A 13277-nucleotide genomic window follows, 5' to 3' on the forward strand; every position below is an offset into this window, starting at 1 on the left:
ATGAGTAAATTAATGCTGTTTAGAGCCGGTAAAACCTACCCTGACACGGTGAGTGTGAACTGAGTGAACAGGAGATTAGGGCTCCTTCCAAGAAACCCCTCTTTTTAAAAAAAGGCTATGCAAGGAAGGTCTCATTATTCCCAGAAGAATGCAGAGCAGATTTGAATGGAGGGAAGAAGTCACAGTGAAAATGAACTGAGGGAGTTGACTGGCAGGGCAGGACGACAACTTACTCAGAAGGAGTGTGGGTGGGGGTGAGCCTCCTGTTCTGGAGAATTTTAACAGAAATGTCCTGAGCGAGTCGTCTCACGTAGGGACAACCGGTGTTGTAACGCTCTCAACTCGAGTCCAGAGAAATTGAACGTTTTTTGAGGGGAAGAGAAAATGAAAAATCTCACCTGCCGAATGGAGGAGTCGCCTGTGTTGTCCCAACAGTGTCACTGAGACCATGGCACCACAGTGACAGAGAGGCCGGTGGTTCCTGGAAGAGCAGAGAGGGTTAGACACCCCCTCACTGAGCCACACTTATGTCCCCATAGGCCTATTCTGCTAAAAGGCAAGCTTGTCATCACAGCTCGCCCCCCCACCCACCCCCCTGCTCTTGTGTGTTTCCCTGGGGCCTGTAGGAGTGTTCAGCTACCAGTGACTAAACCATTCAGAATATGCGTAAGAGCGAGCAGAATGTGTACTTGTTGGGAGATGGAGAGGGGCGGAGAAATGAGAGGGGGAGTGTGTGTGTGTGTGTGTGTGTGTGTGTGTGTGTGTGTGTGTGTGTGTGTGTGTGTGTGTGTGTGTGTGAGGCGGAGGGGCTTGTATCAGTGGCTGGCACTGTAAAAGAACAAGGTGAAATGGGTTTCTCACAAACAGGCTATGTGAAGAATGGCTGACTTCACCGGGGCCGAGTCGAGCGGGAGCAAGATGAACCGCCGGCCGTGACCCGACGCTTTAAAGCACAGGGCCCAGGAATGCTTTCAAGTCGGAGGGGAGAGATGTGAGGTGATTTACTGAGGCATATTACACATAGATTGAGATGATCTGTTTTGGAGAGGAGTATGACGCTGAGCTGAAAACCCAAAACACGTTTCCTTTGCTTTTTATTTGCCACAACTTGGGAAGTAAGAAATCTGTATGTGTGGCTTATGACTTTATAAATCCTGAACTAAGAGGATGTCTAAATTTATGTGACGGCAAACAAAAAAATCTGGAAATAGTCAAAGGGACATAACTAGTATTCATGCAAAAAAGCAAAAATGTTAAAGTGTATAGGAAGAGCCGAGCACACAACATAAAGAGATTGTGTGTGAAAACGAGTGAAAGTGAGGGATGAGCATGGAGAGTAAACACGAAGGGGGCATGTCTGAGCATCTGCTTGCTCATTGGCTTGAGGACTTGCTGTTTACGCGGCTCCTGGGCTCCCTGATAAGACAGAAGCGCTGCGGAAAGAATCTCACAGTTCGCACTCTGGACATTGTCCCTGCCTTTATGCCGCGGCGGGATTCATTCCCCTCTTTTGTTAATTCCGCTTGTTCTTTGAGTCTCGTCAGCAGGGGCGAGGTGGTGGAGCCACGGTCACAAATCAACCCTTGGACTCAGAGTGACCTCTGGCCAGGGGCGAGAAAACGAGTGCTGACTGACTCATTCATAAAAAAGCACTTTGAAATCTGCCAGTGGTTGTCATTTTCCCTCAGCAACGAACGTCCTAACTTCCTTCTTCATCTTTACAAATGAGCTGTAGCTTCTGCCTTGAGCTTATTAAAACAAAAGATGATGGATGAAGCGGAGATCCCCGTCACTGAAGCCTTCTGCGTAATAAAAGGAATGCAGTATGCAGGAATTATTTTTCTGACAAAACTTCAGATGCGAGACATTGAAGGCAGATATGAATTCTGATGTATGCACAGCAGCCGTGTAACAGGTATAAAGCCCCGTGTTTGAGCAGGGAGATAAGGCATGAATGCAAACTTAATGTTTCTCAATCTTTGGTCGGAGTGAGTGACATTCCTGATGTCCTTGCTGCATATCTGTGTTTACATTCCTGCTATTATATCAATGTTTGCATGGAAATGTTACTGAATCTAAAGTAGAACAACTCAAGTCCAAAACGTCCCAGAAGACCCAACTCTTCTAAATCTGTTCATTTATTAAAAAGTTTAAACCGGGAAGATTAAATATCTTAAAACTCCAGATCCACATTTTTATTTGGAGCTGCACCAAATTGCACACACTCACAAATATCACTCTCGTAAGCAAGGCTGCTTTTTCTTTTTTACCATCAATAATTCAATGAAATCAATGAAAAGGTTAAAAAACGTCCTATCTGGCAATGTTAGAGAAAGTGAAATTCCTGGATCCACCAAATGATGGGTTCTACCTTGGGTCCACAAAAATAATGGAAGTCAGTCCAGTAAACAAACAAACAACCACAGATGAAAAAATAAGCTTCTCGGTGGATGTAATCATTTTTTCGTGTGTAGTTTGTGCTCACACTGATACAAACCAAACACGACTCTGGAGCAAGCAGCAGAAAATGTGTTGTGGTGTTTGTACCCAAACAAAAGGTGTGCAGGTCCAGGCAACTGAGAGAAAACAATTGGGGGAAAGGTTGGAAAGAGAAACAGTTGACAAGAGGACAGGAGGACAGGAGCTATCGGGAAAGCAGCAGCTTGAATAATTGTCTCCACCCACTGAATAGCAGCCTTTTCTGCGCCCGCTGCATCTGAGCTGTGGAGGTGAACAGTCCAAGGCCGTTTGGGAGTGAGAACAGTCTGGCTCGAACACAGCTGGATGTTCTCACCAGCTGTAACCTGGCAGAACCCGTTTGCCCCCCGATGCAGAGAAAAGAGGCAGAAACAGCCTTGTTTGTGTCACTGCAAGAAAAATACAGACTTTGCTTCTGTGGGGGGGGAGAAAGTTTGAATGAGCACCTGGAGCAGGAGGAAATAAAGGAGAGCAAGGTTTTCACTTCACACTGGCCAAGTCTGGTAGCATCGTCTCTGAGCTTCAGTAAAGTTTGATAGACTTTTATCATTATTGTTCCTATTGAGCATCATTTGCAGTTTCAATGTGGCTGTAAGTTGATTTGATTTCAATATCACTTATCTACAGCGATACTATTCTGTACAATTACAGTAGTGCTTTGAGCTCAATGCTACTGTCGGCATGTTAATGTGCTGATGTTCAGAAGGTGTAATTACCGCATTTACCATCTTAGCTTAGCACGTCAACATTTGCCTAATCCAAACTTCATGGGAGTGTCAAAGCAAGATGAAGTAAACTTTGGACCTGGTGACTGGAGAAGACGAAAAGTTAGGCGATCACTAATATTAATACAGTTCATCCTGATTGAATGATTGGACTGAATTTAACTACAGACCATAATAGTTGAGATATTTTGCTCAAAACTACAAATTTGAACCTTGTGGTGCAGACACAGAAAGGTCGGAGGTTCATCCTCTGGGGGCCACGAATGCCGACACTTCCTGGCCATATAAAAGATTCCTATTGAGATATATCCGTCATAAGTGCAACATCAAAACCACAGTTCTGTGATTCTCATGGCGTTGATTGGTGGAATTAGTTCAGAAATAGAAAGGAACCTTTTTAAGGATAGATAAAATCGATGCCACATGCACAAACAAGTCATTTGCTTGTTTCATTTCATGTTTCACAGTCTCCAGATTTGTGTGGACTACGTGATCACTTTGTTTTTTCTTATCGTACTTTTTGTTGCCTGAAATATAATTACAATTATAAGGAGATTCAAATTCCAGTTTTTGAACTTTTATACCTACAGTCATAAACGTCGAGCTGTGTTGAATTAAACGGAGACAACACGAGGCTTCCTGCTGCCACTCACCGCTATGACAACTATGTCGAGACAGGACCTGGGGGACGCGGACGTGCTGCCAAGGAAAACTACCAGAGACGGAAAGAATACCGAGGCCCAGGAGAAGATCCGCTCAGCAGGCGGAGACGCTCAGTGCCAACCCCTCCAGAAAGAAGCAACGGCGACTGTAAGAGGATATTACTGTTTGTTTTTGTCTGATTCCTCAGTGCGATAAGAATGATCATTTCTCAGTCCGTTCAGCATGAAGAGCGCATAGAGGCCGACAGTGACAGAGTTCATGAACCACTCACTAAAGAATTACATCACCTGAGGCTACAAAAAATACTTTTTTTCCAATAAATGATCATTATTTTCTCAAACCAGGCAAAAAATTATCACAATGTGAATTAATTAAATAAATTTGATATATTTTTGATTATCTTCTGGTGTGCTATTGTTAAAAACTTGGTATAAAATATCACAGTTTACCAAATGACAAACTGACACGAGCTTGTGCAAGATATTGAAGCCCCGAACACACAGGCATCTGCTACACTGCAAAAGTGGAATCACTAATAATTACTAAATTCTCACTTTTAATAAATATATATATTTTTTTACCATACATGGATGTTTGAAGGGTTCATTTTTTACTCTCAACCCAGAAGAGAATATATATATATATATATATATAAAACATAGGCACACAGGGTTCTCAGATGGAATACAATTAATCAACATCAGTGTGAAATGAACTACCTAAAATGAACATCTTGAAAAAAAAATATTGAAAGTGTACTTTGACTTTATTGTTTGGTCCGTGTCCCATCTGCTAACATACCTATACTGCAGCAAGCCACTAGGGGGAGGATCACGATGATTAGGCTTCACTTGTGGGGAGTCGTCCACCTGAATTCTGTGCATCAATACGAATAATGTAAAACGTTCACCGGAGATTTAACGTGTGTCATTAATTCAAGTTCAACTCACTCGGGACAGTTACTGTAAATCCAACCACGGAATGTTTGATGTTCTGTGAGGATATTTGTTTTACAGTGCACGAGGAGACACACACATTCTGCTCTGTCACCCCCCTTGTCTCTTCTCTCCCTCTTCTCCCTCTCATCGGTATCAGCGCGGCTGTCAGGACGGACACGCTGAAGTGCCTGTGGTCTTCACATGGCACAGTGAGACTGAAGTCAGGGTGAGGGAATGGAGCCGTGCAGCTGTGTTGCTCAAACATGCGGCTGTATGCTCACAGGTCGGTTCTGCCAGCAGTGCAACATGTTATTGCTGCGCAGGACAAGAGTGAGTCTGTTAAGATCCCAAAGATTGACAGTAGAAGAAATTCTGCTCCTGTAACACTGATAATATTCACTGCCTAATGCATTCACATCATAACGACAGTGTGTTTGTCGGAGCATGAAAATCTACTTTAGTGCTTTTCCTGCTGTTGCGTTCAGTCGTCTTATGTAACGTGGACAGTTCCCGGCTGTAGAAAAACAGGCGAGTACACTACAAAACGTAAACACCATTAGAAAAAATTCCAATAATACCACAGTCTGACTCAATATATCTGCAGCGTTTTCGACTCTCCTACAGATTCCCAGCATTCCACAGACCCCGGGCAGATGTTCTGTGTTATCACTCCTCTCCTCTGCAGTCTCACTTTGTCTCACTCGGAGAATCAAACCCTCACAGGGCTGGTGTGTGTGAGCAGAGATAAGGGCCTCACATGATCAAACCTTGTTTCCGAGGTTGTTCAGGTGTAAATTCAGGTTAGTTATAAACTGCTCCTTTAAGTGTCTGGAAAAAAATTTCATGGATATTTGCCCATAAAAAAGAAGCAAAAGTCACACTACAGAGGTCAAAATACAGTAATTCTGCAACAACTCTGTTGTGTAAGAGAGGAAAAAATGTTCAGGGGAAAAGTCCAACTTGGGTTAAAGATAAAAGGGCAAAGTCACCTCATGTTATTCTGTATAATGTGATATACATTCAAATTATATCCTCCAATAAACTTCCCCTTAATCCATATTTTCATCTGATTGAGGAGTGTTGCATTCAAAATGGTAAATTAATCCTCAAAGAACAAATGTTTTGTTTGTTTGTCTGTTTGCAGGACTACGCAAATAACTACTGGACGGATTCCCACGGAACATGGTGGAAAGATGCATTCTGGGTCAGGGAAGAACCCATTAACATTTTGCTGCAGATCTGAATCAAAGGGCGGATCCAGGATTTTGTTTTTCTACTTTCTTGCGAGATAGGATTGAAATTTAGACTATTTATGTGTGTGTGGAGTTTGGAGCAAATACAAATCTGGATATAGTTCATTTTAATGTGGTTTCATAAGGGGACTGTTAAGCCTTGCGCTCAAGTGAGTGACATTCTTCAATGGTCAATAACATTATCTACAGTCTATTCAGTATCTTAAGACTTCATCACACCTTTTGTGTGCAACTGTTCCTGTGACACCAGATAACAACTTTTGTCACAACAGCGCCGGCTGTTTAACAGCCGCACGACAAGAGGCCAAATGTTAGTGATCCCCACGTCAGCTCATTCCTAAATAAAGACAAGAAGATGTCATTTCCAGTGATAATGATGGGGACATGAAAACAACCACTACAATGATGGTGACTCATATGATTCCACAGGCTTGTCTCTGCAGCTTGATTATAGGAGGAGCGGCATGGACGAGAGGTGAATCAGCTCTTAACCTTTCATGTGACCGGCGGATCTCACAGGGATGAGGCAGCAGACACACACACACACACACACACACACACACACACACACACACACACACACACACACACACACACACACACACACACACACACACACACACACACACACACACACACACAGAGTAGCTACAAATTAATTCACTTCAACAACAGCCCCTGTCCTCACCTGCTGCAACACGCTCTGCCAGCACTCGCAATCAACCACTGAATTCCTTCCGCTCTGAGTTGTGAGGTGGGGGGAGAGGACGGGGGGTTTGTGGGCTCCGTGTTGTGATTGTGATGTTGTGTAAATGACAGATGTGTTCGAATCCACTGTCTGATGCCCAACCCCCCCACCCACCACCCCCATCCCCCTCCCTGCCAGTCGTTGGACAGCAAACACGTTTTCTTCCAAGAACTTGAAAAGACATGCCAAGATGACAGGGCCATTCAGCGATGATGGGGTTGTTCATTTTGGTTGAACACACATTGCGTGCAGCATGACATTGATCCTAACCATGTGTGAAACTAAGAAATACAATGTATGGTCCAACGGTTTCTTCAAGCCAAGTCCACCTGTGGTTGTACTTCAATGCTACTTTCAAAGCATGAAAATAATATTTAGTAATAATTGAACTGCTATTTATGACAACGCGGTGCTGGCCGAGAGGGAAACTGTCTTCAGTCGGCTCAGCTTTTACTTTGCCTGATAAGAGACGAGGAACATCGGATCGGAGCTGAGCCGTTGTCAGCTTCTTCTTTTGTCGTTGGTAGGAATGAGCACAGCCGCCCTGCAGCAGCCGGCTGCTCGCTCACAGCTGACTCTCAGCCGGAGACTCTCAGCAATGAGGCCGCTCTTTATTCCACATTAAACACTAATATTCAACATTAAACTATGATAATGTATTTGCAAGTTATAACTCTGACTACGGATCAGTTTGTTGATCATTTTTAAGAACTTTCTTTGCAGGTTTAGATGTTTAAACGTGGTGTTACTGCTGTTCCAGGCTGCCACTGATTTGAATATGCTATAAAACGATGTTGCCAACATATCAAAGTAAAAATCCAATGTGCATTAACTTTTCATCATTGCATCTGTGTCTCTCACTGCATGTTGATGCAGTCTGCATGTGAAGTCATTTGGAAAGTTTGCACTGGAACAATTATTGATTTATTGATTAGTCGATCAACAGTCGGTAATTTGGGATCGGTTCTGATTTATAACTGATTTATCATCCCTCCGCAGGAGAATATTTACTTGTTCTCTCACTTGAGTCTTTTTGGATCTTTCATCAGCAAAACAACTTAAAATGTCATCTTGTTTTTTTCCCATAATTTTAACATTTTATAGAGAGAAAAGTTGAATTGACTTTAATTATATCCCAACAATAATGGGGATTTGACCAAAACTGTGCAGATATGATGATGTTCACTGTGAAGGATTATACAACTTTAAATTTAATTTCATGCATGAGTCTGCTAATAAATCCTCATAATTAATACAACATAAATGATACCGTAGAAAAAACAGAAGTGGGGTTTGCAAAATTGAGAGAAACACAGAGGCTGAAGCAGAACAGAATCTATATGTTAATAAATCCAAATAACCTTTGTTTACTGCACAGAGAGACTCAATCCGCCTGCCAGGATACATTTGAGTCTCTGATTTGAAAAGAGAGCCTCCTCTCCTCCCTCGTCTCTTCCTGCTCAAGTCAGTAATTGATTTTAGGTCTAATCTCTTCTCTGTAGGAGGCGACTCCTCCTCTGCACCTGGGGCCAGCGCTCTTGTCTTTTTTCTTATCTGCCTGAGAGTACACTAGTCCCTCCCAGTGGGGGCTGTACTAATCCCTATCCTCACACACACACACACACACACACACACACACACACACACACACACACAGGAGAACCCCTGAGCCGACTGTACACCAGACAGTGCCTTGAGGAGCCTGCCAGCGATGTAAAACAGACAGATGGAGAAGCAAAACCAGACACAATACCAATTTCAGTGCGGTGATACGAATAAACTGGTGTCAATGTACAGCGAGAAAATATTCAACCCCTAAAACACCAAAGTGTCAAAACTCTGGACATTATAAAAACAAACCTGCACACAGGAGAATACAAGAGTTCTTGGTAAATGATTAGAATCACATCAGGTCCCCTTCCACAGAGTCCACTGTCACTTTGAACTGTCACACGTGGGTTTGACGGGAGCGACACTATTTCAGCGAGAGGCCATAAATGATCCTGTGTCATTGTGATTACCACAGTCACAGCACACTTCAGCTTCACAGGAGGGGAGTTGACAGTGACAGCTGCAGAGGGGGACAGAGGAGGAGTGGGTGAAGATGGACAAAGAGAGAAACTCCAGTGAATGCAGAGGAAAACAACTACTCTCATATACTGTAAATACACTCGAAAGGGTGAACCCTTTGTCACGGGTTGAAAAGTTGTACATTTTCACTGTAAAAGCAGCTTTAATGATTACGAGGGGGAAAAAAACTGACAGTACAGATTGAAAAGAGTCTCATTTGCACCGGGTCGGAGCTTGGAGAGAAATGTCTGCAGAGAAAATTGGATTGGACAGCAGAGCGTAGAAGAGAAAGGAAAAATGATTCTGTTAACAGAAGAGGAGGTTGCATTCAAATCAAGTAAACTGTATGAAGAATGTGTATTGTAGTTTGTACCAGTGTGCTGTGGTGTCCTGACTCTGACAAAACAAGGATCTGGATTGTGTGCTTCGACAGATGCAGCTCACAGGGTAAAGAATAAAGATAAAGAAGATGCACCAGAGACGCCAGAAGAAAAAGACGTGGATTAAAAAACAGACGACGTAGTGACCTCTTCCAGGTCACAATCAGAGAGCTTTGAATGGAAAGTAGTACGGATGATAACACACATTTTGCTCATTGAAAATGTGAATTTTATGTAAAGTGTCTAATTGGACAAAAGAGAAACAAATGCTTTGATGCTTACTGAATAACAAGAGTATAGCCTACTAAGTATAGCCGGATATAGTGGTACATCTACATTTCAATCAGAGTAATAGATGTTTTCTGAGTTTGCTCATGTTGTGACTTTTTGCATGGCACGTGTCGATAAAGGTTCAGTGTGGAGAATTCAGTGACACCTAGTGGTGAAGTTGCATGTTGCATCTAAACACCCCTCACATCACCCTCCACTTCCAAAGGCAGAGAACCTGTGGTCGCCTTCAGTTGTCATAAAAACTCAAGAGATGTTTAGTTTGTCCAGTTTGGGCTACTGTAAAAAAAAAACATGGCGGCCTCCGTAGAGAGGACCAGCTCCATGTGTAAATATAAAGTATTTAAATATGAAGGGTCCATTCTATGATGAAGAAAACAACAATTTGTATAATTTAGATGAAACACACCAGTGAAAACATCATTAGGATTATTTAATATTCAGTTTCTGTCAATAGATCCTTTCACCTGAGTCTTAAACACTGAACCTTTAAATTGATCAAGGTGCTTTCTTAATTTTGCACGTGCTTTTTTCTTATTGCATGTGTTGTCTTACCTTGCAGCTCTCTCGGCCCCCGCAGTAAACAGAGAGAAGGAGGTGGACACCCCTGAGAGCGCCTCTGCGTCACATCCACTCCACGACAGCAGGTGGCAGCAGCGGAGAGGGGGGGGAGACACACTCTCAACATCCGTAAACAAACCAGGACGTTTATGATGGAGATGCACGTTTCCTGACCTCAGCGGTTCCTCAGAGAAATGACGGGATCAAAGCGGATGTTCTTGAAAGGAGTCGCTCGCTGGCTCGGTGCAGACTTCGCCTCCTGCAGATGTTTCCACGCAGAGACAGTAAGAACTTGTAGTTTGGTTAAAGTGTGTGTGGGTTTTATTCCTGTAAGTTACAAACACTCACCTGGTTCCCCCTCAGGTCAGACACGAGTCCAGGGACCTTCCCATCATCCACCACGCAGGGTTCGTGTGCGACCTCCCCCCGAACCACAGCTTCCCCATGAACAAGTTCCCCCGAGTGTTACACTTTCTACTACAAGACCAGGTCGTCACACACAAACAGGTGAGTCACTCGTTTCTATTGTAAACAAGCTGTGACCATGATGCTTGTTATTAACAGATTACATGTCACCAAGAGCAAATATTAATTGACTTTAATTTTGACAAGTTATTCATGATAATGTTATTTTCCTGTGGAACCACAAATGCAACATCTTTTTCTGACTGTTGATTGGACGAAACATTTAAACATGTGATCTTGGGTATACATTAATTGACTAATCAATAAAAGAAACAACTTGGGGATTATTTGATCGAGAACAAAAAAAGACTAATATTATAAGATGAGGTTGTGCTAGAACTTTCCAATATTAAAGACTAAAACAAATTCGATACTGACACATATATGATGTGTATTAAAAAAATAGGCATCAATTCCAAACCCTAATGACAAAATAATTTAACTGAGCATTGATATTTTACAGTTTAACCATAAACATGATTATAAATAATGAGGAATAAAATGAAGACATGTCCAACCAATTATGAATAAATATGGACAATAAACAATTTGGTTTTTTTAAGTAAAACCAAATAATGAATGTCTTTTCTACACTGTTTATTCTGCAAAAGAAAAGTTTTCATATCAGCAAACATGAACACAGATACAGATTTTTATGTGAAAGTCCAGTTTTAGCCTTTATTTATCGACCAGCTGATAAATCAGTCAGGCTCTAGTAAAGGTTAAATGATTAATCAATCAATCGAGACAGAACTACTTGTAGATTCATTGATCATCAATAAAAACTGACATTATAAATTAGTGGGTCAATGGTTGTACTGGAGCTTGCTGTTAGTGTGATTTCCCTCCTCACAGTAGGTGTGGGTGCCTGAAATTGCCTCTGAAGATCTGCTGAGCCGTGTGCACACAGAAGAATACGTGACCAACTTCATACACGGGAGAATAAGTGAGAAGGACCAGCGGAAGACGGGCTTCTCCTGGAGTGAGGGCTTAGTGAGACGCTGTCGATATGAGACCGGTGAGAGGGAGATACAAGTCGCAGATGGATTCACAGCTCTGTGGAAATATCACCTCCTCATGACCTAGTTTCCTTGTTGCCAGGTGGGACCCTCCTCGCTGCTGAGGTGGCTCTGCAGAGGGGTCTGGCCTGCAGCACAGCAGGAGGAACACATCATGCTTTTCCCAGTTACGGTTCAGGATATTGTCTCCTCAATGATCTGGCTGTCGCTGCCAAATACCTGGTGGGCAACTCTTCACCCAGGAGGAAGGTTCTGATTGTGGATCTAGACGTGCATCAGGTACTCGTCTCTTTTTACTCTTTAAGATAAGAACAAGATGTTTAGCACTGTTTGTTTTTTGTTTGGAGTGAAACTTCCTTCTTGTGCATCCAATAGGGCGACGGCACAGCTTTCATATTTAAAGAGGAGCCGTGTGTGTTTACGTTCTCAGTGCATTGTGGGAAAAACTTCCCCCTCCGTAAACAACAGAGTGACCTGGACATCAGCCTGGAGGATGGATTGGAAGACAAGGACTACCTCTCCACAGGCACGTTCACACAGGCCATAACAATCAATGGTGTTACACTCAAGTCGTTACTAAAGTTTTTTTTTAAATGTTTAAAATGTGTATTTTACACATTTATTTTCTTTTTGCTGGTTTCAAAAGAGGTAAAAGCAAAAAACTGTTGTATTTAACGTGAGTAAACCATTAGCTTCCATGTCCGATGATGTTCTCAACAGTGGAGGCTCACCTTCCCCGGATCCTGGAGTCTTTCCGTCCAGACCTGGTCCTCTATGACGCCGGGGTCGACCCTCATCTGGACGATGAACTCGGGAGGCTCCGCTTGACTGACCACGGTGAGCGACACACACACACACACACACATCTACCCACAAATCATCTCTGGACTACTTTTGAATGACTCCGAGTGTCTCCCAGGGCTGTATCAGAGAGATCTGTATGTGATGAAGACTGTGGTGAGCAGAGGCATCCCTGCTGCTGCTGTTATCGGAGGAGGGTATTCAAGAGACATCGACAAACTGGCCCTCAGACACTCCATCGTCCACCGAGCAGCTGCTCAGGTAAAAGAAACACAACGGCTTAAACTGACTGAATCTTTCAGTACAGAAACAATAAAAACAAAATGTGACGACTGGTTTAACTGAACATGATCATAATGTTCTTTATATTTCAGGTTTGGAGGGAGTGTGGATTGTAAAAACCTTCAGGAGGATCCTCAAAGTCTGATTCTTGCCAATATTAATATTTACCTCGTGAAAGATCTGATGTGAACCAACACTTGCTTTGTATACAGTCGAATTAAATACTGTACCTGCAACAGCATTACATTTTTACTGAGAATCGTGAAAAAGACAAGAGACGATGGACTTTTAAAAATTTGCAATTAACTCTTTGTACTGTTTTGAACTTTTTATGGTTTATTGGAACAAGATAGTTAAATTAAACGAACATGCTGCTTGTGCTAAGTTAATATAATCGTCCATCCAATATATCAACGTGACCTCATCTCAGGAAAGTTGGTGATCATGGTCGTTCAAGTCACTAAAACGTTGTTCAACTTGCTGTTTACCTCATCGTGACACTGCATCATTACCTCTGTGGTAGGAACAGTCTCTATAACCTTTAAATATTCTGTTGTTGAATAATAAACTTATTGGTTTTCACTGAATTATGACACAGTCGTCTAT

At 42.6% G+C, this 13277-nt stretch overlaps 2 protein-coding genes across 2 annotated transcripts in view; one reads left to right on the top strand and one right to left on the bottom strand.

Annotated features, from left to right (window-relative positions):
- Positions 1-10224, bottom strand: part of stard13b (StAR-related lipid transfer (START) domain containing 13b) — a 69570-nt gene extending 59346 nt beyond the window's left edge. Inside the window, exons 1-2 of the mRNA XM_035154413.2 lie at positions 10099-10224; positions 399-481 (exon numbers count right to left, since the gene is read on the bottom strand). The gene's annotated coding sequence lies outside the window, so the exon portion shown is untranslated. The remainder of the gene's footprint in view (positions 1-398; positions 482-10098) is intronic.
- hdac12 (histone deacetylase 12) lies at positions 10209-13258 on the top strand. Its single transcript, XM_035154445.2, has 8 exons — positions 10209-10388; positions 10468-10611; positions 11428-11587; positions 11671-11867; positions 11964-12114; positions 12309-12425; positions 12508-12650; positions 12764-13258. Exons 1-8 carry the CDS (start codon positions 10299-10301, stop codon positions 12785-12787), a joined length of 1026 nt encoding a protein of 341 aa, XP_035010336.1. The 5' UTR covers positions 10209-10298; the 3' UTR covers positions 12788-13258.
- Positions 13259-13277: the final 19 nt, after the last annotated feature.

Source organism: Hippoglossus stenolepis, chromosome 4 (assembly GCF_022539355.2).
Source record: "Hippoglossus stenolepis isolate QCI-W04-F060 chromosome 4, HSTE1.2, whole genome shotgun sequence".
Classification (NCBI taxonomy): domain Eukaryota; kingdom Metazoa; phylum Chordata; class Actinopteri; order Pleuronectiformes; family Pleuronectidae; genus Hippoglossus; species Hippoglossus stenolepis.